The sequence below is a fragment of the Acanthopagrus latus genome, chromosome 13, assembly GCF_904848185.1.
Source record: "Acanthopagrus latus isolate v.2019 chromosome 13, fAcaLat1.1, whole genome shotgun sequence".
NCBI classification, from domain to species: domain Eukaryota; kingdom Metazoa; phylum Chordata; class Actinopteri; order Spariformes; family Sparidae; genus Acanthopagrus; species Acanthopagrus latus.
Window position 1 is genome coordinate 6,036,178 of NC_051051.1, and position 20,929 is coordinate 6,057,106.

Genomic DNA, 20,929 nt, shown 5'->3' on the forward strand with positions numbered 1-20,929 from the left:
TGTTGAAATAAGGGCGTGTGAGGAGCTGCGGTATCTAAGCCAGCAATTTCGAGTTGGCATTTATTCTGTTTGACAGTAAGACAGTATCAAACACATAATATCCAATATTTTGCGGTGCGTGATGGCTTTTCATTGTATCACATAACAGTTCTTTTCAGAGCAAACAAACAATGAGGGGGGTTTTGTGAAAGCTATCCATCTGTAGCTTCCTGGTGATGACTTCTCATCAGCAGCTGATGAGGATTTTCTTCTTTTTTTTTTTTTTTCTCCCGCTGTAGCCTCCATCCTACTTCATCCACACCAGGTTAAGGTTCCCCTCACCGCCTCCCTGAGTCCCATTCCTTTTTGTCTGCGAGTGAGCGGGAAAGGGTCTGGGAGAGGCATTTTCCCATTGGGTCAGGAATAAATTGAACTTTTTCATGGACAGCAAACACTGATTAGATATTTATGACCAAGGTCAACCTTTCTGATTCCAGCTGGCACGGGCTCTGAGGCATACAGAACAGAGCATCCACACAAATGCTCTCAACCAGACACACACACGCACCCACATAGCAACCCGAACACACACAGGCGCACACTCATACAAGTATTCATGTGCGCAAAATATTGTCGCCTTCATGCTGAAGACACATGAATACAAGTGCGTACATGCCATATTCGGACAAAATGTAAAAATGTAAAGCTCTGTTCTTACTTCAAAACTGTAATTCCATACAGTTTATCTATTATATCGATCATTTTTAGTAGATAATATTTAGAATAGTGATGCACATGCAGGGTAGATGTTTATCTGTAGTTTCACATTAATTGTTCCTGTGCACATTCATGAGACTTTTTGTCTTTGTAAGAAGCAGTGACTAAGTTCTGAGGGATTTAAAATACTCTCATAAATTTTAGTTTCGGGTTCAGTCTCATTCTTGTGAACGCATTAGATTTTGGTGGTAAGAGTCAAGGTCACTTTGGCCTCACTAAACACATTGTTGGCCATTTACTCAACACTTCACGTGATAATCGTGACAGAATTTCATACAAATGTCTAAAAGGATCAAATGGGTCACCTTCACCGTGAAAACATAATATTCTGCAAAAAAAAAAATGTTGAGGTTATTACTCAACACCAAAGCTCAGGAACAGCAACGTGAGGCAAACAGCCATGTGGAGGTGATTCTAGTATTTTATAATATTTGTCATCTCCTTGGCACAAAAGGGGGAATAAATGACAAAACATGTAAAAAGTATGTTAAACATTGGTATTAGAATTTAGAAATATCTCAGTTGTCGTTGCCATACTCTCACACTCTGCGGTGTCAATAGGAATTAGTAGTCTAAAACTATTATCTGCACATATATATGGTAACATCACTGCAGCCTGTTTATTAGGCACAGTACATTTTTTAACAAGAACTGAAAACACAAAAGCCTGATAGAGGTTTCCGAGGTCAGTTTCAGAGATGTAGCTCACACACTGTAGAGTGAATTATCAAGGTTAGCTCCTGTGATTCATTTCCTGGCCTAAAGGACTTCCTCTTATGAGGTAATTTAGTCCAGACTCATGGTTGAAGGTGATAATAGCTTGAGGAAAACAGATAAAGACTGAGACATATACCATAATTAGAGGGTTAATTATGTTTATATTACCTTTGATGGTCCTCAAATTCTTACTGACTCACACTCGCGCACAGGCTCACTCGCTCAGCCGCCCACTCTTCTCAAATTTCTCTTGTTTTGTCTGTATCCCGCTTCCCAGCCGCCTGCTCGCTCACACCCCGTTCCTCAATATGTTGCCCACAGCTGCTTCTGTCTGAAAACTGTCCTGCTAATTAACTGGTGGCTCTGTGGTTGTAATAAGAATCATGACAGCAGATGAACAATACATCTGCTGCTCTTAAATTTTTCTAATGACACTGGGTCTTCTTCGGGTCTCATAGCAACTCTTCATCCACCCGGGGACCGAGCAACTTCTGAACCCAGTCTGGATCCTCGCACAGACTTTGACTTTGGTTTGCAGATGACAAATTTGTTGTGACATTTGCCATCCTCAGCAAGTTTTTAAATGTAGTGGCTGTGGTGAAATGCTACCCTATAATTGCACAAAAAGTAACTCTGACTATCAAATCCTTGGCTCCCATTAATCTGTTTATATATCTGGTCCTGAACTGTCTGCTCTGATATTTTTGTAGGAAAAGAACACCACATAAAGGCCCAATCTGTGATATTAATGTAAAAAAAAATTTGTACCATCTTGAACTTGGTCCACTTTTCTGATAAGCGCTTTAGACATAAACACATCTGTGATGTTGGATACATTATTTACAGCGGATAAAGTCAGACCACACTGACCGGGGTCACACACTCATCTAAAAGTTTAAATGACACTGAAGTACAATTTGAGTCGGATATTATATATTTCACATAATGATTCATTGCAGCAATGGACATGATTATTTATTCATCAGCTTTTCAACTTGATTTTGTTCTTTTGTGTTGTTTTTTTATAGTTTTTATTTGTTTAAAGCAAAGTGCCCTGAGCTTCCACTTTGTTTTGCTGTCCTCCCCTTCCACATGTAGCAAATCATACACAAAAAATCCCTGTTGTGTGTCTCCCATGTTTTTTTTTTGTTGTAGAAAACAAAGAATGATTAGCACATTTGAATCCCTAAAATGACACCTGTTGCTTCTCCATTATTAAAGCAGCATTATGTAGAAATTGGCATTTCACTTTCCTAAATACAAATCCCGAATCCCGAGATAACTGTAGTACCATTAATACAAAATTAGTTTTTAATTCAGTTTTAACAGCTGGTTAAACCTTGTTTCAACCTATAAAGCAGCGCAACACACAGTCCTCGCCTCCTCACCCACAGCAACCTTTTTAACAAGCTGCATCCAGCCGTCATAACACACGAAGCTCTCCGCTATGCTAAAGATGTGCAGAACATAAACGTCATTCCAAGGCGCCTGCTATAAAGTGTCATTATGCCGAGCTATAAAAATGCCAGAGAACTTATGGTTGGATTAAAAAAAATGAAGATGAAGCGGACCGTTAATAAAATAAAAAAAAGAAAAGAGGCTTGCTGTTTGTTCAGGAGGATCAATGCTTTGGGTCTCAAACACAGAACGGTACCAAACAGATACAGTTATCAAATCCTAATGAAGATCAAACTCTTATGGATGAAGAGGGAATCAGTTCAGAAATGCTTCTGTTGATGTCTGATGTAACTGTGACGATTGACCATTGATTGAGAATTACGCTTGTGGTCAAACAGCACATGCAGTGAGTGCTTTTCAACATCATGTGCCATAAACACGTGCCACCACTAAAGTTGAATCACTTCTTGTTTATTACAGTTTCTTTCGAACAAATCAAGCTCGGGTGTCACATAATAAAAATCCAACAAGACATTGTGTATGAGAAGTATTGCTCCAAAATGTAACACTTAATCCTCACTATTTTCAGGCACATATTAAATGTGGATTATTGTATTTTTTTTTAGGGTATTAAGTAACATTAGAATTTGCTTTGACGAAATGAGAACAGTCCCTAGGAGTTTTAAAGCTTCTGAAGCTTCGTTTCCATGTCAATTCAACAATACCCCAGTGCACGTGTGTGTTTGTGCTCCTCATCTCTTTTTTTAATCTCTTTCCTAGGTTACCCTAATATTGTGGCAACATATGGCCGCGGATACACTGGATTCGCACCCAGCTACAGCTACCAGTTCCCTGGTGAGTAAAAAAAAAAAAAAAAGCTTTGTTCAAATATCAGCGCTGCAGCTTCTGTCTCTGGCACATTCAGACATACATGCACAAACGGACAAGAGTGTTTTTTTACGCACACACAAATGCTGCTCATCAATATACAAGTCAGTCACCAGATAATCTGCAGGGCTATAAGGATGTTGCGTGTCCGGATTGCTGAAGCAGCTTTTGAAAGCTGACGTATAGCGAAGTAAATTGCTTACTTCTTTTTATCCCGCACTCGGACACCACCATGACCAAACGTCTAAAATGGGGGAAGTTTTGCGTCCTCCGCGGCCCAATGTATGCAAATTCCTCAGAGAAGAAGCAGAAAAATGAGCGGGGCTTTTGTGTCGGCCGATTTTTAAGACGTGGTCCTCATAATGGAAAATGAATGAAGTCATTTTCTGCATTAAAAGTGTTGACTCAGAGCGCTGGCCACTTTAATGGGAGTCCAAATGGGAGGCGTGCAGTCTGGAGGTGAGCAGCTGCACCTGTCTGCTGCAGGAGAGCCCGTGGCTCGGCGGCGCCTCACTTAGACAGGCGTCCTGTCAATTTCATGCTTTATTTAGGGACTTTGCACATACTTTGTTTGCCATGCCAGGCATCATTTCTTCCACTGATAAGACGGAATGAGAAATACCTGACAGCAGCTCAGATCTCTGTAATATCTTTGTGAAATAGATTCAGGAATGGTAAGACATGAGGTCCAGCTGTGACCACCTGCAGATCACACATATGCTTGAATTATACTTGACCACAACATCGTATGACAGCAGTAAGGGGAGAACGTCGTCTTGTCGGTGTGGGTGAACATGACTAGCATACAAATGTAGGAATCAAGTCATTTTTATCTGTTCATTTTTATTTTCAAAAGGGCACATTTTAGGATTATAATGACCCTTTCTTTCAATAACCGATTGATGTGATTGTGCTTGAGAAGAGCAGCAGTCTGCGTAATTGTTTTTGACATTTAGAACTGGACGAATTGAGCGTTTATCTATCTATCCTTCATATTCTGTTAAAAAAAAAAAAAAAGCATCATGAAAGTTTATTAACTTCGATATAAGAAAAATGGCGAGAATAGAACTAAGGGGAAAAAAGCGATCAGTATTTATGGTGTGTAAGTAATTCTAGTTTAAACATGGATTTTTAAAATGTTTACTGTTTAGTACAAATTAAGGGATATCACCTTCCCTGAGGCAGAATGTATGATCCTGTCCATGTTAAACTCAATTTAAAGAGTTTGATAAAGCTGTATGATTAAAACGGCCTCCTCTGGGCTCGCTCAACTCTTGACAGGGTAATTGGAATTTTTAATGTATGAATCAAACTCCTTGTCCAAATTAAATAACCTCGGGCCAAATATTGACTAGTGTCCTTCCTTACCAAGATGTGGAAAGCATCCTCAATTTAAGATCAAAAGCTTTTTTTTTTTTTTCCCACTGTACACCACCTCGCTGGAACACTCCTATAAATAAACGGAGCCAGGGCCGGGCAGGCTGGATCCAAGAGGCGTAAATTGTAGGCAGCATTTCAAGGCTTTTTTTTCTTTACACCCAGTAAACCTCAGGGGTCCACTGTTAACAGGAAAAAAAGTGGTTAGGCAATTGTCCAATTGTCAAGATAAAACAGTGATAAAACATTGATCAGTGATGAAACACTGAATTAAGTAAGAAAACTCAATAAGACATACACAAGAAAAAGCGAAACCAGAGCTGACATCTCCACGGCTGAAACAGAGTTCAAGCGTAGAAAAACAGAGCCTAGAGGAGAAGAAGTGGAATATACACAACATGTGTTAAAAGACAGTATTCAGTGCAGCCAGTTCGACTGTCAGTCAGTGGCTCAGCGGCTGTTAAACACTATCTGACATCACAGCACTCTGGTCCTCGTGACATTCCCAATTAATCCCAACATTGATCACAAAGTGCGTTTGATATTGATCCCATATGTTTTCTATGTGTCTGTATTTGTATTCCGTGACTTGCTTACAAAAATTATTCCACCCCGGCACAGACATCATTACTATTTAATGCACTAAGAGACCTTCAAATATTACTGATGTAAATCACATCATCCTCTATCCGTCAGGAACTTGTCCACGCAGGCAATTATATATCAGAGCTTTCCCCCCAAAGGGCAAAACCAGACAGTGGTATTTATTAGTGTTTAAACTAGTAGTTAGTGTAAAATTAGCTCTGGCAGCGACGGAGAAAAACAACTACAAACAGATGTTTCTATGACTCAGCCTGTTGAAGTTACATATAGTATATAAGATGGGTGATATTGAAAAGCAAACATTTTCATACATATGATGACACATGACTATCAAGGAGGTGGTGAGACAATTGACCAGTTATTCCGTTGATTTTTATAGTAATGTGGCAATTAGATAGAAGAAAAAGTCTGCTGATGTTAAGCTATCAGTGGGAAAATTTTTTTTTCTCTCAAATTAATCAGAGTATTAAGCTACAGGACGCGTATCAAATGCTTTTTCACAGTTTTTCACATGTGCGTGGAAATAACTTTTGCACATATTATCAGAGAATGTTTGTCCCTTGTTGAACCAATACAGAATGCATTCATACTGTCAACAGAAAGAGGATTGGAGTGTCTGTTAAAGACACCTCTTATTTTTTTGCCCGGCTTAAAAATTCCAAGCTGTATTTTATATGCACTTCTGTAATCACACACTGATTTCCTTGTGGCGGCATCGTTTCAGCATTATGCTTCGACTGAAGTTGGAATTGAATTTCAAAGATGATGCTGCACGCTGCATGTGTAGGGACAATCAAGAAGACGTGTTTACCATTACCTCAGAATTACAAATGGTGAGGAGGTGTTACAAATGATTAGCGACATCCCCAGAACAACAAGTGTGTTTGTGTCTTTTTACGATTCATTACAGCGTTTCTTTGTAATGGTGGACGCAATTACTTGATTGTTTGCTATGTTTAAGTAACACATTTTTTCTCAGCTTAACATTCTTCGCAGAGACACAGTGACACACAATCGCTCATGACGGTTGTCTTTGTCGCATCTCATTGTGACAAAATATCTCACGTCTTCTCAGACTGCGCCGTTGTACATACATGCAGTGGTGTTTTCAGTGTCAAATGAAAGCAGAGGCGACTGTAATGTCTGCATGCAAATGTGATATGTGAGTGTTTCCATGTTGCTGCTCTGCTCTGCTCTGTGTGGATGTAGTCCTGGATTAGTGCTGAGGCTGTTACTGCCTTTACCTTCAAGTCACACCGGTCCCTCAGACTTGTGTCGCTGCACCACCGTCATCATGTGATTTTCACAGAAAATAATGAGATGCAGCTGAATCTCCATATTTATTATCGGTCCCTCAAGTAACCTCACTTTGAACTCTTTGAGCTTCGTCTTTGCTTTGACCAAAAAGAAAAAAAATCCTACACAGTCGGAAAATGTTTTTGAAAATGAAAAAAAAAAGAAGAAAACTATATTTGGGAGTCTGATAACCCCTGCTTCTGAGGGTAGTGTTAATCAATTTGATTGACATTTTTGCGTAATTGAGGTTAACTTACTGGAAAAGGTAACAACATGACAACCACCATCCTGCATCAGCAGACTACTTAAAGAATTGATTCCGCTGACAATCAAAATGTATTTGACACCAAATCATTTTAAAAAATTTCCCTTACAGTTCATCTTCTGGTATCTATCCATGCAGATCATTTTGGTTATATTTGCGTAGGCTTTGAGATTGATGCCACCACCCCAAGTTAATGGAGGGGAATGAAATTGTCTTTCATGCTTACAACATGAAACAAATTCACTAGCAACGCGTCTCTCCAAAATTCAGTGCCGCCAGTACTCTGAATTATCCACAGACATCAATGTGAACAGTTTTATTCAGGAAATTCTAAAGAATTCAACTCAACACCTGGGTTGTACAACACACTGAAGTGAGTCTGACAGCTGGGGGAATGAAGCAGCTCTGTAGTCTGGTGGTATGGCAGTAAATACCTCTGTATCTTTTGCCAGATGGCAGCAGGGTGAACAGACTCTTTTAGCATCCTTTGGACTTTGGACTGTGCGGACATCTCACTTCAGTGATGTCACTGATGCTCTGTAGATAAGTACCAACAATGTTCTGGGTTGTTTTAACCACCCACTGAAGAGCCTTCCTGTCCTTTGCTGTGCACGAACCATTCCAGTTTCCAGTCAGGATGCTTTCTGTGGCTCCTCTGTAGTGGCCAAGAACTTGGATACAGAATTTAACCTTCCATGGAGCCTTTGCTGTGCCTTTTGTGTTTACCAGGGTGGTTGTGTGGAATCAGTGACCATGATCGGTTCTCTTTGATACTGTTTTCCCAGGAGCCTGAAACTGTTCACATGCTCCACCTCAGCTCCACTGATGTAGACGGGGGGGTCTTTGCCCTCTTCTCTCTAAAATCAATAATCAGCACCGTAGTTTTGCTGACGTTGAGCATTAGATTGTTCTATACGTACCACTCTGCAAGAGTGCTGATTTTTCTCCCGATATGAACTCTCATCATTGTTTGCAACGCGGCTGATCATTGTAGTGTCATCTGCGTACCTAACAATAGAGTTCACTCGATGTCAGGGAGTCCAAGGTAAACGTTATGGGTGTAGGATTCAGTGGCATCTTGTGGTAAGGTTGCAGATTGCAACCTTTTCCAGAGCCAGTGTTTGGCTATGCCATTCTGGCTTACTGTAGAAACATGGCGATCCAACATGGTGGACTCCATGGGAGAGAACATCGTAGATATAAAAGGCTCATTTTAAGGTACCCAAAATGTTTATTTTCCGATGATTATACACTAATGAAAACATAACACTGAAACATAATATATAATCAGGATATTGTATTCTGTGTCTGTTAGAACATCCCCCTAAATCCTAAACACTGGGCCTTTTTAAGAGAAACACGATCTTTGTTCGCAGTTTTAGTGAACTAGCTCTTAAACAGCTGATGCACTGTCACCATCATCAGCTGGATGCAGTAATAAATATGCTTTTCTTCTACGGTGACAAAATTGGCAGGTATCCTGTAAAGAACTGTCAGATAGCTTTAGAGTGATGTCAGGGTGGTTCATATCTGTAAATGTAGGTTTCGGTATCACTTAGACTGAGCTGAGGTGGGTAGTCGAAGTGTCAGTCATGTAGCCTCGGTTTATTTGCAGCTTTTGAACCCACACACAGCTGCCTGTGAATGTACAGTTGTAGGATCATTGTGCATCTTAGTGAAGGCTTGCTGTTAATATGATGTTTGGCTAATTTAAATTGACTGTTGCATCATTCAGTCAAGAATATAGCCACACAAAGGACAAGCAGTGAGTGGTGTGATGTTCCCTGTCAGAAAGGTATATAAAAACCTGTACAACGACAGTGAGATGTACATATTTTGCAACTGCTTTTGACAGATGTGTGCATTTGCCCAAAGAAACATTGAAAGTAACATTCACTACTCACAACGTTGTACGCGTCTCATCCTGGATGGCAGCCGGGGCAAGAATCAAAGTAGGAAAGCACAGCGTACAACAGCATTACAGAACTTGACTTAAATAATCCAACTTCAGAGCTAACATTTATCAGGCTAGAGAGGGCCTAGGAACTAAAACTGAAAGTAGCTTTGAATTAAAACGAGGAACAAAAGTGCCTCGCTGTGAGTCTGTCAGACATTAAAGAGCGCATTATTCCCTCGATACAGCAGTTAAAAGTGGCTGGACGGCGCTGATTTCTCAGGCAGCTTCAAAAGAGGGGAAATTCTCAAGTTTTGTTGAAATTGGGAGCCTCGCCTTATGCCACAGTAGAAGAAATATCTCGCCTGTTTTCAGCTGACTGCATCCGGTATATTTGTCGCTTACATTTCAAGTGCTTAGCTACAGTTCTTACCACCTGAAGTGCAGCTACAGCCAGTTCTCGCTCACCATAAATTCATGTCATGTCTGTTTTTGTCATCCCATCTGAGTAATTATGATTTTCTGAGAGGATCAAACTCACAGTAGGATAATCATTGTTTTTTTTTTATGTATTTAAACACAGATACTAATAGTTTAGATAAGTTGCTGTATCTTTCCACACTTAAACTCAAAAAGCAGCTGTGGTTTCTCGCCAGAAACGGAGCGAGCCGGAGCTGACAAGGCATACAGAACATTACTGTACATTATTCTCGTTTCTGTGCGACAGTCTAATTAGCATTAGCTAGCTGATAAATGTGCTATTGTATTATTCAACTCGCAGCGCCCAGGGGATCGTCGCGAGATGTGCCGCGTTTAAAGCATGAGGTGTCTCGTTTGGAGGACCTCGCGTGATTAAGGCGTCGAAAAGCCACATTCAAAAGAGTATCTTATTTGATCACGGCCTTACAGTACGCCTGAGTGTTGCCTCTTTTCACCCCAGGCTAAGACTGCACACGGTGGAAGGTCCATGTGTTTACAGCAAGTATTAAGATGCAAATGGCCGGAAAAGAAGACGTATTTTAAGCAATAAGTGGAGGTTATGCTTCTTCGCTGTAGTTTTATGTGCAGCGTAGCTTCTGCCAGCGGTGGCGGCAAATATATAAGCAGGTTTAAGAATGGTAGTGTATTCAATTATGTGTGTGGTGTGTGCATGAACAGGAAGCTCGTTCGTGTGCAATTAAAAAAGGAGAATGTAGTTTCATAAGTGCATAATGCATGTGAAGAAGATGTAGAAGTGAACATTAAAAGCAGTAGCTCTTACACTCTTACACTCCTCATATTGTACTGTCTATTGCTCTACCAGTCTTGTATCAGTTCCTAAATGCATTAAACACGCATTAATGCACAGTTACATGCCCACACACGCACACACACACACACGGATGAGCTGTATTCATACAAAGACTGAGATTTAGGAGCTGCATATCAAGGGATAAAGGCAGAGGTGGAGGGACTTTACCAGGAGCTTCTCTCCGCTCTCCCGTCTTCCTGTGCGACGCGCTGCCTCCACAGCCATGCCCTTAGAGCCTCCCCTGGCATAAATGACCATTATGGCTCCATTAGGGCTGCTACTAGGAGGTCATTATGCTACACTGAAAAACCAGGGATGAAGATGTTAGTGGGGTCCCATCAGGGGAGAGACGCAGACTGAGTGAGAGGAAGACATAACACTCAGTCATCCAGCTACTCCAGATGTCATGACAGACAAACAGCAATTCAGGTCCAGTGAGTCAGCCTCTTAAGTGGCAAAAGAATGGAGGCAAAGGATGATTAAGGAGGGAAGAGGGCAGTGGTAAGTGTTGCAAGGGTGCAATGAGGACAAAGGGGTGGGTGATTTTGGGTTACCAGTTACCTCAACTCTAAAGAGATAAGCTATCCAGGCTGGATAGGTGTTTGGATAGGGTTGTTTTAGTTTAGTTTTCCATCTCCTTTTCTCGTCAGATCTGTTTCCCCGGTAGACGTGATGTGTGGGATAGTAGCCCTGTAGCCTCTGTCCCTCCTCAACTCCAACTCCACTAACCAACCATGCCTGAGACACAACAGCACACTCCGTCATTTTTAAGTGACAGAAAATGACATTTCAAAGGCTTTAAATCAGCATGGAGTAGATTGCTCTTTCCGTGTGGATGTAAACAGGATTTCAGCCTAGCAGGTGATTTTGAATTCCACATCTTCACTTGCTAGTAAATATGAAAAGCTGCAGGGTGGTTTGCATGGCAACAAGACCGTCCCTTACACTGAGGATGAGGGTTTTGGCTGCCATTTTGGCCGACCCCTTTAGTTTTTGAAAAAGCTCTAGGTCAGGTGTTAGGGAAACTGAATCATCTACCAAAAAGAAACACTAACATAAACACATTAATATATTGGAATATTTTTAACCGATAGAAATGCATTTGTGGGTTGATTGATCCATGCTACTCCAGCTCCAAGATTTTCTGCCTCAAATATAGGCCACAGAGCAACAGATGTTGTGTGGGTCGGGGTTTCACCTATAGAAGATGCATCTTGCTCTATGTAACAGTGGAAAGAAGGCTGCTGACCTTTCAACCCCGCTTTCCCCGTAGGAGAAGAATTTAAAGGTACAGGAAGCAGCTGTCTTCTCAGCGAGTGGCATATAGGAGAGGAGAGCTGCTGACCTGTGCAATTGGTATGATGGTGGCTGCTCCTGGAGGGCTGCATGCCCCTATAAACTGGGGCAGAGCCAACCAAGCATATGATAAATGCACCAAAGGTCACAGCAGGGCATTGGCCTGAATCTCCAGTTAGCCTTCCAGAGTTTAGCAACTGTCTGCTGTGTGGAGACGAAAAAGGTGTTGACGTGGACTTGATAGAGCTATGAACTTCTGAAGCACAGGCAGCTTGTGCAAGGCTGGAGGTCAAGGACGAGATGGTTAAGGTGGCTGTGTTGTGATCTGACCAGTTTTATGGAACGAAGTTTTGCAGATAGCAAGTGAACATGAGAAAGAACACGTGTTTTCATATGTTAACATGGTGTAAAGAGTGAACTCTTCCAGTAGTTCCTTTGCATAGTAAAGGCCCTCAGGCTTTTGTCTTTTCAGTTCATCACAATGTCAGAATCAAAGACCAACTAAAGGTGTTATACATCTAGCGAGAGTCTGACTTCAAGAACTCTGCTCCATTCATTGGCATCAAACTGGCATTGCTCCAGTATGGAAGACACCATTTTATCAATGTTCCCTCATACTTCTTTTAGCACTGGATGGAAAATCCACTCACATCTGGCTTAAGTCTTCAATGGGAAAGCGTACCATTCATTCCTGGGTGAATGAAAAGAATGAAATGAATCTGAAGTAGTCACCGGTATTTATTTACCTTGCAGGCAGCTGGATTCATAAGCTCAGGTGATCACGTGTTTTAACTAATCCATCCTGCCAGGCTTCAAGCTGTGCACCTGTTGCCAAACACACAGTGATTCTAGTGTATGAGGAGCTACAGACAGCGAGCAACTCTTCATCTGAAAACGAGAATCACAGTTCCTCAGCAGGTTAGCACAGATGCTACTTTACCCTCAGTGATATCAGAACTGGAGATTATATTTCCATGAAAGAACAGCAAACTGAAGTGCTTTTCTTGATGAAAAAGATGTAAATCAAACTCTTGCGACTGGTTCCGGCAAGAGTTTGATTTACCAATTGGCTTCACTGGTGGTAGCGATCGCCGACTGTCAGTCTGATCCGGCTGAAGTCAGCCAGTGATCGACTGTGATAGATGGTTTGTCGATTACCTGCAAAGTATTTTTCAAAAGTGCTCAGCCTTTCCCAAACAGTTACTAGTGGCGCTGTCCTAGATGGCCCTGTGTAACAAACCATCATGTAAACTTGGATTGGCAGTGATGGAAACGTGAGTGGACACGCAAAGCTTATCCCCACAAATTCCGTCCATCACCTTTCTAGCAGCACTCAAACATTGTTCAAGTCAGTGTTTTATTACAGGAGAGGCTGTTATAAAGTTTTAAAAGGGTAAAGACTAGATTAGAGTTTACTTCCGTTTAAGATACCTGCATATGCGTGCTAATTTTGGGGTAAAATTGGCTGAATTGGAAGTGTGTAATATACCTTCTCAAACTTGCTGGCTATAGTTCATTAGTTCCTGTTTGGATGATGATGCAGTTTGGGACACCATGCACAGTCATTACCAGCAGACCGGAAGCTCTCTTAAGCATCCAGACATCTTATATTTCCCATTTCAGCACAATAAGTACCGCACATCTTGGCTGCTGCACTGGAACAGGTGGAAAAAAATCAGTGGCCTGAGGCTGATGAGGAGCTTACCTGTGTCATGGGTGCATGCAACATTGTCCTCCATAAGACAGATCCCACTGTTTGTGTTTTTACTGCACCCATGAGAAGGGACGGCAGCGCACACAGCGGTGCTGTCAGTGGAACAGGTTTCTATTCAACTGGAGTTACACAGCAGATTGTTCCTTAGATCCTGTGACCATCTCTCTACAAGCTGGGTGAGCTGTGACCCCAGCAAGTGGTCCCACAGGCCAGAGTGAGTGCTACAGGGCTGGAAGCAGATGGCCCTCCTGATGCCACACTGACTCACAGATTGGCTTTAATTGCCAAGGCTGATCATTAGCCCAATGGGTCTGTGGAGGCCGGGGCACTCCATGAGTCGCAGGCCTTAAAATAGAGCCTGACGAGGAGCGTCGTGACCTCACACACTTGAATGGCCATGCACAACGCATCTTTCTCTCACACCCTTGGACCCACACACACACAGACACATAAAACTGACACAATCAAAGAGTCTTCAAGGCTGTGTTTGAAGGCGAAGGAGGTGGAGGGTCTTTACCAGGGGCCTTGCTCTCCTTTCCTGTCTGCCTCTCTGACTCACTGTCTCCACAGCAATGCTGACTGCACACTCTCTCCCTCTAACACACACACGCAAACAAACACACACACACACGCATAGGAACACCATCGCACATCCAGACTCTTTGAGCTCTTCAGGCCATGACTGTCACAGTAGTGAGTGTGCTGCTCTGACGTCAGTGGACAGAACTGTATGTCACGCCCTATCTACTTCTGTGTGTGCAGTCAGAGGGCTAGACTGTCTCCATTAACAGCCCTCAAATCTGTTTCCTGTACATGTGCCTTACTCTCAGAGGAAGACACTATAGGGTACCAGTGTGCTATATGTGTTTCCCTGGACATTGAGTCAAGAAACTGGATGGATTCAACAGGTATAGCAGCGCTTCACCTAAATTTACATATTTTATTGTTTCTGTGCAGATGTGATGCGTACTGGTCTGTCTACATGCTCACATGCACACAAGTCAGGTCACTTGCACATGCACGTGTGCCTCCACGGGTGTATGTGAACACCTGTCTCCACAAAACCAGCTACTGCAGTCTGACAGAGGCAACGCTGAAAGGCTGGCTATTTCCTGAAGGTGGAAGAGATGGCTCACCTCATTTGCCCGGGTCTTAACTCACCCTAGGACAGCAGACACATCCTCACACACTGAAGCAGGCAAACAGTCTGCCACGGAGACCCACAGTCTTGGTTCCTGTGGTGGGGAAGATGAGCTGCTGTAAGAGGCAGAGTGGCAACACTAAAGCTCATTACGTCTCGGCTGTTGAGCCGCTGGTCTAGAAATGAAACTTTAGCTGCCCCAGCCTCATACATGGCTGCCACCTTTGGACGCTGCTGGAGACCAGCAGGAGAACAGAACAGCAGCACAGACATGGAGGCAGGCAGAGGAGTACAATATGTGTGTGCCTGTGAGACCATGCTCTGTGTCTACTGCCTGTTGTTTTGATGCCACCCACTGTTCGAGAGCTTCAGGCCCAGCAACTTGGGTACTTGCTAGGTCTCCTCACAGCTGCCCCCTCCTCTCCCTCTGTCCTTCCATACCTCCCTCCTGCTGACTGTGCTAATAGCCCTCCAGTTACTCCCTTCCACTCGATCCCAAGTGCATGCACACACATGCATACATATATAAACATACATACATCTATTCATAATCCTTACAGCACAGCCCTCTGCCTACATCCACTCTATGTGGAAACATTGTGTACAGCGCCAGTAATCAAGTGGAAGCCAATGTTGCAGTGCTATTTTTGGGTCATGCCACATTTTACCCTACTTGCCCCTGGTATCTGGAGCAGCGGTAGATTGTGTAACTGAAGTCCTCGGAGCTGGCTCAAATATTATAGAGTCTGCAAGTGCTTTAACGTGGCTATAAAATCATGTTTGTGATATGGTGTCAGCAAAGCTGCTTTCTCTTATTATTATCATTATCACATTTTATTTTCATCCTTAATCAGTTACTCCTGCTAAAGCAAGTTTAAACTGATTAGTGCAAATCTACAAACACATATTTAACTTGAATGGTGAAATGACACTTAATGCACTCACTTTTATTTGAGAAGACCTGAAATTACCCCCCTTCATCATTCATCTGTCCCCTCCACTGTCACCCTCAGAACTGGGAGATGGACATTAAAATGCATAAAATATTAAGGCTGTTTACTTGGACACTAATGAGAGGAGGCTTAAGTAGTCTAGTTTAATTAGTATGATTGGCTCTATGGGGACCACACAGGCAGGGCCATAACAACTGATTCACTCGGAGCTCACAGGACCTTTTTATACTCTCCGAGTGTCAGAAGTGATGTCAGAGGAGATTGGACTGCAGAGACATGTTGCCTTTGCTGATCCCAGGTTGGAAAGGAGCACTGCAGTTAAATGCACTGAAGCAGACCATTACATAAGCACCACTGCAAGGTCAGACATCTGTGTCCTCCCTGTCTGTCTCTCTCTATTTAAGTCACCATCATGAACTGCCTTGGATATTAGGGTTTTGAACCAAGACACCGTCCCTTTCACAAAACCAATGTTGCTGTTTCCAGAACCAAATGGATTTAAATGTTTTTTGCCTTATCTATTCTGGCAGATTTCCCCTCTCCTTTTTGAAATGCATTTTCCTTCCCCGTACCTCATTGTTTCGCTCTCCATTCCTCCTTCTTCAACTACTGAATGTGTTTGAGTGACTGAGAGTTATGTTGAGGTTTGTGTGCAAGCAGAATGTGTTTAGATCAATTCCGCAGCCGAGCTGCTGTTTCCTTTTTACTGAAGTGCATGGGAAGGAGCACAAAGAAGAGGTCGAAAGTGCGGCTACACTTCAATAAAGAGCCTAGTTTGTCCTCTTTGATGCTATGCTGCCATGCACTTCAGCTACAAAGAAACTGTGCTCTTGTCACTGAGAACTGAAGGAAAAGACACTGAGCTTTTTCCTGAGCTCACTTCACCACATCGCAACAACACAGTCACTCACACACAATGTACAGCAGTGTGATGTGAGTGCAGAGTTTCAGAGACTAGAGTTAGCGGAAACACACATTAACCATTAAATAGCTGCGGATTATCATGGATATTAGTGGAATACTGGGTCTTTATAAGTCATTATGAAGACCTAATTCCTTATTACAAGCCCTGGTCTTCCCTTAAAAATCTTTTAATTTCTGATTATTGATATTAAATAACAAAGTCGTCTCATAATAATTAAGAATCTTAATGTGCTTTGCTCGTGGAAGTACCACCGGAGCAGATGGAGCCAGGCAGGAAGTTAAAAAAAGAACAACTAACGACAGAAACACTTTAAACAGACAAACAACAAAACCATTTAAATATGTGGATATGCTAACAGTATAGTAATATAGTAGGATCAACAAAAATATCAAGGAAAGAATGATGAAATAAACACAATCTGTCCATGTCAACAGTATCAAGCTGCTGAAATGAAAGTTGTGATGCAGAAATAATCATTCTCCCTACTCATACTGCAATCATGTCAAAACAATTGCAATATATGTATATTTAATTTACCACATATCGCAGTACTATGTTCTCTTAATAAATAACTCAATAAATATGGTAAATTCTTATGTTACAAAATACAGAGCTACAAGTGCAAAAAAAAAAAAAAAAAAAAACACTCTTTCTTTCTCTCTTTCCAACCCTAAAGCATTTGAAATTGAGGTCCTCCCCAAAACTAATTCACCGGTAAAGTCTGTGTGGGTTTTTAAGTGTCAGCCTACTAGGAATATAATGAGGTATAACTCTTAGTTAATGACCTTGTAGTTTAAAGTAAGTGCTTCATGATGACTAATACAAAGTCAATATGCTACTGACATACAGGCAAATAAGCAGTGGTTAATGGTAAAAATGCGTTCCCTGATCTAAATTGTTACGGAAGTCGCCTATATAGCTATATTCCCCAATGTCATATAGAAAAATGTTGTGGCAAACTTCAATTCATTATCCCAGTTTTGACAGACAGCACAGTGAATATGGAGACTGCTCTTCAGCTGAAGGGCTCTGGGTTGAGCCCCCTCATCAGCAAGAACCCACCCTGCTGAAGGGTCCTTGAGCAAATCACTCAAGTCAGTACTAGCTCCAGTCTGTAGCTCATCGTTCCCTCACCTCTGACCTTCCCTGTGAAATCCACAGAATTCAGTTTTTTTATTTTTTTTATTTTATTGTTTACCATCATGTGGCTTTACAAGACGCACCGCTCTCCTCAGCAGGCAGAAGTATGTTTGTGCTGCATTTAAATTCAGAATACACTGATTTACATCCATTTTTCTGTCCAGCCTCTTTGATGTGATATAGTTACAGTGGATGAGATGATATGACACGGTGTGTCAAACTAATTTTAGTAAATGATTCTGTCTTGTAAGAGGACAGAACCGTTCTCTCCTCCAGCGTGGTGGATTTCAGTTCCGCGCGCGCTTGTGAAAGGTTACCCGGTTTAATTTTTACCAAATATATCTCCGTCCTGGCCTCATCATTTTGTTCAAAGGTATCAGATACGTGCGCAATTACCGCCATAAAGCCAGGCTTTGCTGAGCTCCGAGCTCACTCCACCTCTGTAATTGACTTTTTCTCTCCCCAATAAGAAGCCACAAAGTCTTAGTGGCAAAGGATCAGTGTGCCAAATGGTTTCATTACATACAGAAACCGTTTGGCAAAAGAAAAAAAAGAGAGAGAGAGAGAAGCCACGGCTCAGTCAACGGGACGTACACACACTCACAGAGAAACAAACAAACATACGCATTGGACCACACACGCACACACACACACACACACACACACATACGGCAGTGAAGTCATGTACTATAATATCAGCGAGCAACAGAAAATTGACTATCCTTATCATGCTGTATAGAGGTCACTGGTCTTGGTATTGTGGAGTCAATATGTCGGCTCCTATACTGTATTTAAAGCTCTCCTAGCAGTATTACGACATAACCCCTGAGGGAGGCTCGTAGTAGTCAGAGATACATAACATCATGTGGTCAGATGTTGCGGTGAACACTAAATGTAGTTGAGTAGTTAACGCCGAGCAGCTTGAATGCTAACAAGCAACAGCAGGATCTCACGATGCTGGAATATCGTGGTATCTGTGCTGGGCTCAATGTTCTTTTTAAAACTGCCATATTCTTTTAAAGGAACGTTTCACCCAAAAATGAAAAATTCAGTCATTATCTTCTCGCCCCACATGCCTTTTGTAAGTCAGATGGAGTTCCAGACCTATCCTCTTTTCCAAGTTTTATGGAAAACCGTTTTTGCTGTGAAGCTCCAGAAATGTTTCTTAGACAACAAAACTTCCTCGACTTTCCAATCGGCATGATCGCGAACATAGCCATTAATGACACGGAGCATGTTGAAGTGATATTTTCAGGCATTCTATTGACGTTAGATCATGATCAGTCTTATCTACTAACTATTATTCACTGGAATCTTCGAGATTGTGGGATATCCTCATAGTTATGTTTCCAAACCTTACACAACCTCATTGACTACTAGCATATGTAACGTATAACTTTACGTGACTTCTATGTTAGGTAACGTGATCTGATTAATGCAAAACGAGTTACAGCCCATGTCACGGCAGATGACGAGTCGATTTGTCTGTTCTGGGTTACTATAGAAACATGGTGATGCAATATGGCAGGCTGAATCATACGAAACCACCATTTTTCTTAATTTCAGGTAATGATACTCTAATAAAAAAAACCTATTTAGGAATATAAATTTCCATTTCAGCCAATAGGTCCCCTTAAATTCCACTCACTGGACCTTTATTGCAATATTGAGTTTTAATGGCGCAAATGGAGAAATTCACAGGCCATTTAAAATCTGGCTATATTTCAAAATTGAGAGAAACGATCGCAGTTTAGATGGTGGATTGTGATTACACAGCTAGTGACATTAGTTTTTTGGCCGGAGTACCCAGTGAGTAAAAATATTTGGCATCTGTCACAAAGTCACTCGCAAAATCAAGACAGCTGCGATTGTTTTGTTATTTTTTTGTGTGTGTTTTTTTTTCCATTTCTCAACATTGTGAACAGTTCCTCAGAACAGTTTGTAGCATAAGTGGGGATGCTGCTGTATTTTATATTTACATATTTTATTGATATTCAACCGCAACACTTACACAGTCTTGCCTATGCACACTGCACGCTGTCTGTCTCTCTCTAGCAGAACAAAGGAACAACAACACACTGCCACGGATGAATTTAGAGCATCCTCATGTAAGCGCTCGAGCTGCCACTAAACTGTTTAATTCTAGTTATCTCTGCTCTCAGCGTCGTGTTTCAGACATACCGCTCGGCATTCCCGTTCACCGTGTGACCTTTTGCGGCGCGTGCACAGAATCCAAACAGTGGGAGAAAGCAGATGTACGCACGGCGAGATTAATTTGAATGATTGACAAGCAACCCAGCTTTTGTTAATCAAGTTATGCTTACTCTGATTAGGACCTTAATGTGAGTAAGATAACCCGGTTAAGGTGTTTACACGAGAGTTGCAATAATATGCGTATTGCATTAGTCTGGTTATAATTGAATTATTGGTGTGCATGTAAATGCTTTTTCCCCCTCTCGCTCTCTCTCTCTCTCTCTCTCTCTATCTGGCTCATTCCCAGACAGCCGTCTCTGTATTTTACATGAGGGGGAAACCTCTGTGTGTACTGTAGGTCTCCGCTGATCAGAGGAGAGGTGAGACATGAGCATGTGTGCAGCAGTTCATATGAAAGCCACCTGGCTCTCTCTCCAGCTCTGTGATTTATGCCTTTGATAACAACAACCCAGAGATGCTTTCAGCAACAACAAAGTAGTGCTGAAGGATGACAACAATGGGACACTTGTCAGTCTGGAGATGAAAAGATGTTTTTTTTTTTGCGAGGTGGCTGTCTCTATTGTAACTTTGATATATTTTTTTTCCGCTTTTGTTTTGTTTATTTGTCTCGATGTGTTTCTCTATATCTTATCAAAGGTTATTGATGAGGCAAAATGTGAAGTGGAGTCAGTTTTCCATCTTTTGACAGAGCGCCTCCCTCCTCCTGTGAGGAGGCGGCAGTGTGCTTCACTGCCTCCGCTATGACTTATCAACAGACTTATTTCCGCTGGCTTGTCCTTCTTACTGTCATACAGTGACAGGAAAAAACATGCGTCTCCTGTATGATTTCTGTTTTTTCTCCCTCAAATGTTGGTCTTTGGATTTGCTCCGATCTTTGTGTCGGTTCATCCAAAATTATATGAACTGCTCAATTAAATAGAAGGCGTTTGCTCATTTTACCTCAACTTGTATATTTGCCTCAGAGGGTAAAAAGACTCTGTATCTGTAGAAAACATGTAGGACAAGAGGCCGTTATGTTCAGGAATGAAAAACATTTTGCTAGAGTTTTTTTTTTTTAACAT

General features: G+C 41.8%; 1 protein-coding gene across 5 annotated transcripts in view; it reads left to right on the top strand.

Moving 5' to 3' along the window:
- Window positions 1-20,929, top strand: part of LOC119031202 (RNA-binding protein Musashi homolog 2) — a 249,474-nt gene that overhangs the window by 197,379 nt on the left and 31,166 nt on the right. For all 5 annotated transcript variants that reach the window (XM_037119518.1, XM_037119517.1, XM_037119520.1 and 2 more), the window contains exon 10: window positions 3,652-3,726. In XM_037119518.1, the coding sequence (XP_036975413.1) occupies window positions 3,652-3,726 (75 nt within the window). The remainder of the gene's footprint in view (window positions 1-3,651; window positions 3,727-20,929) is intronic.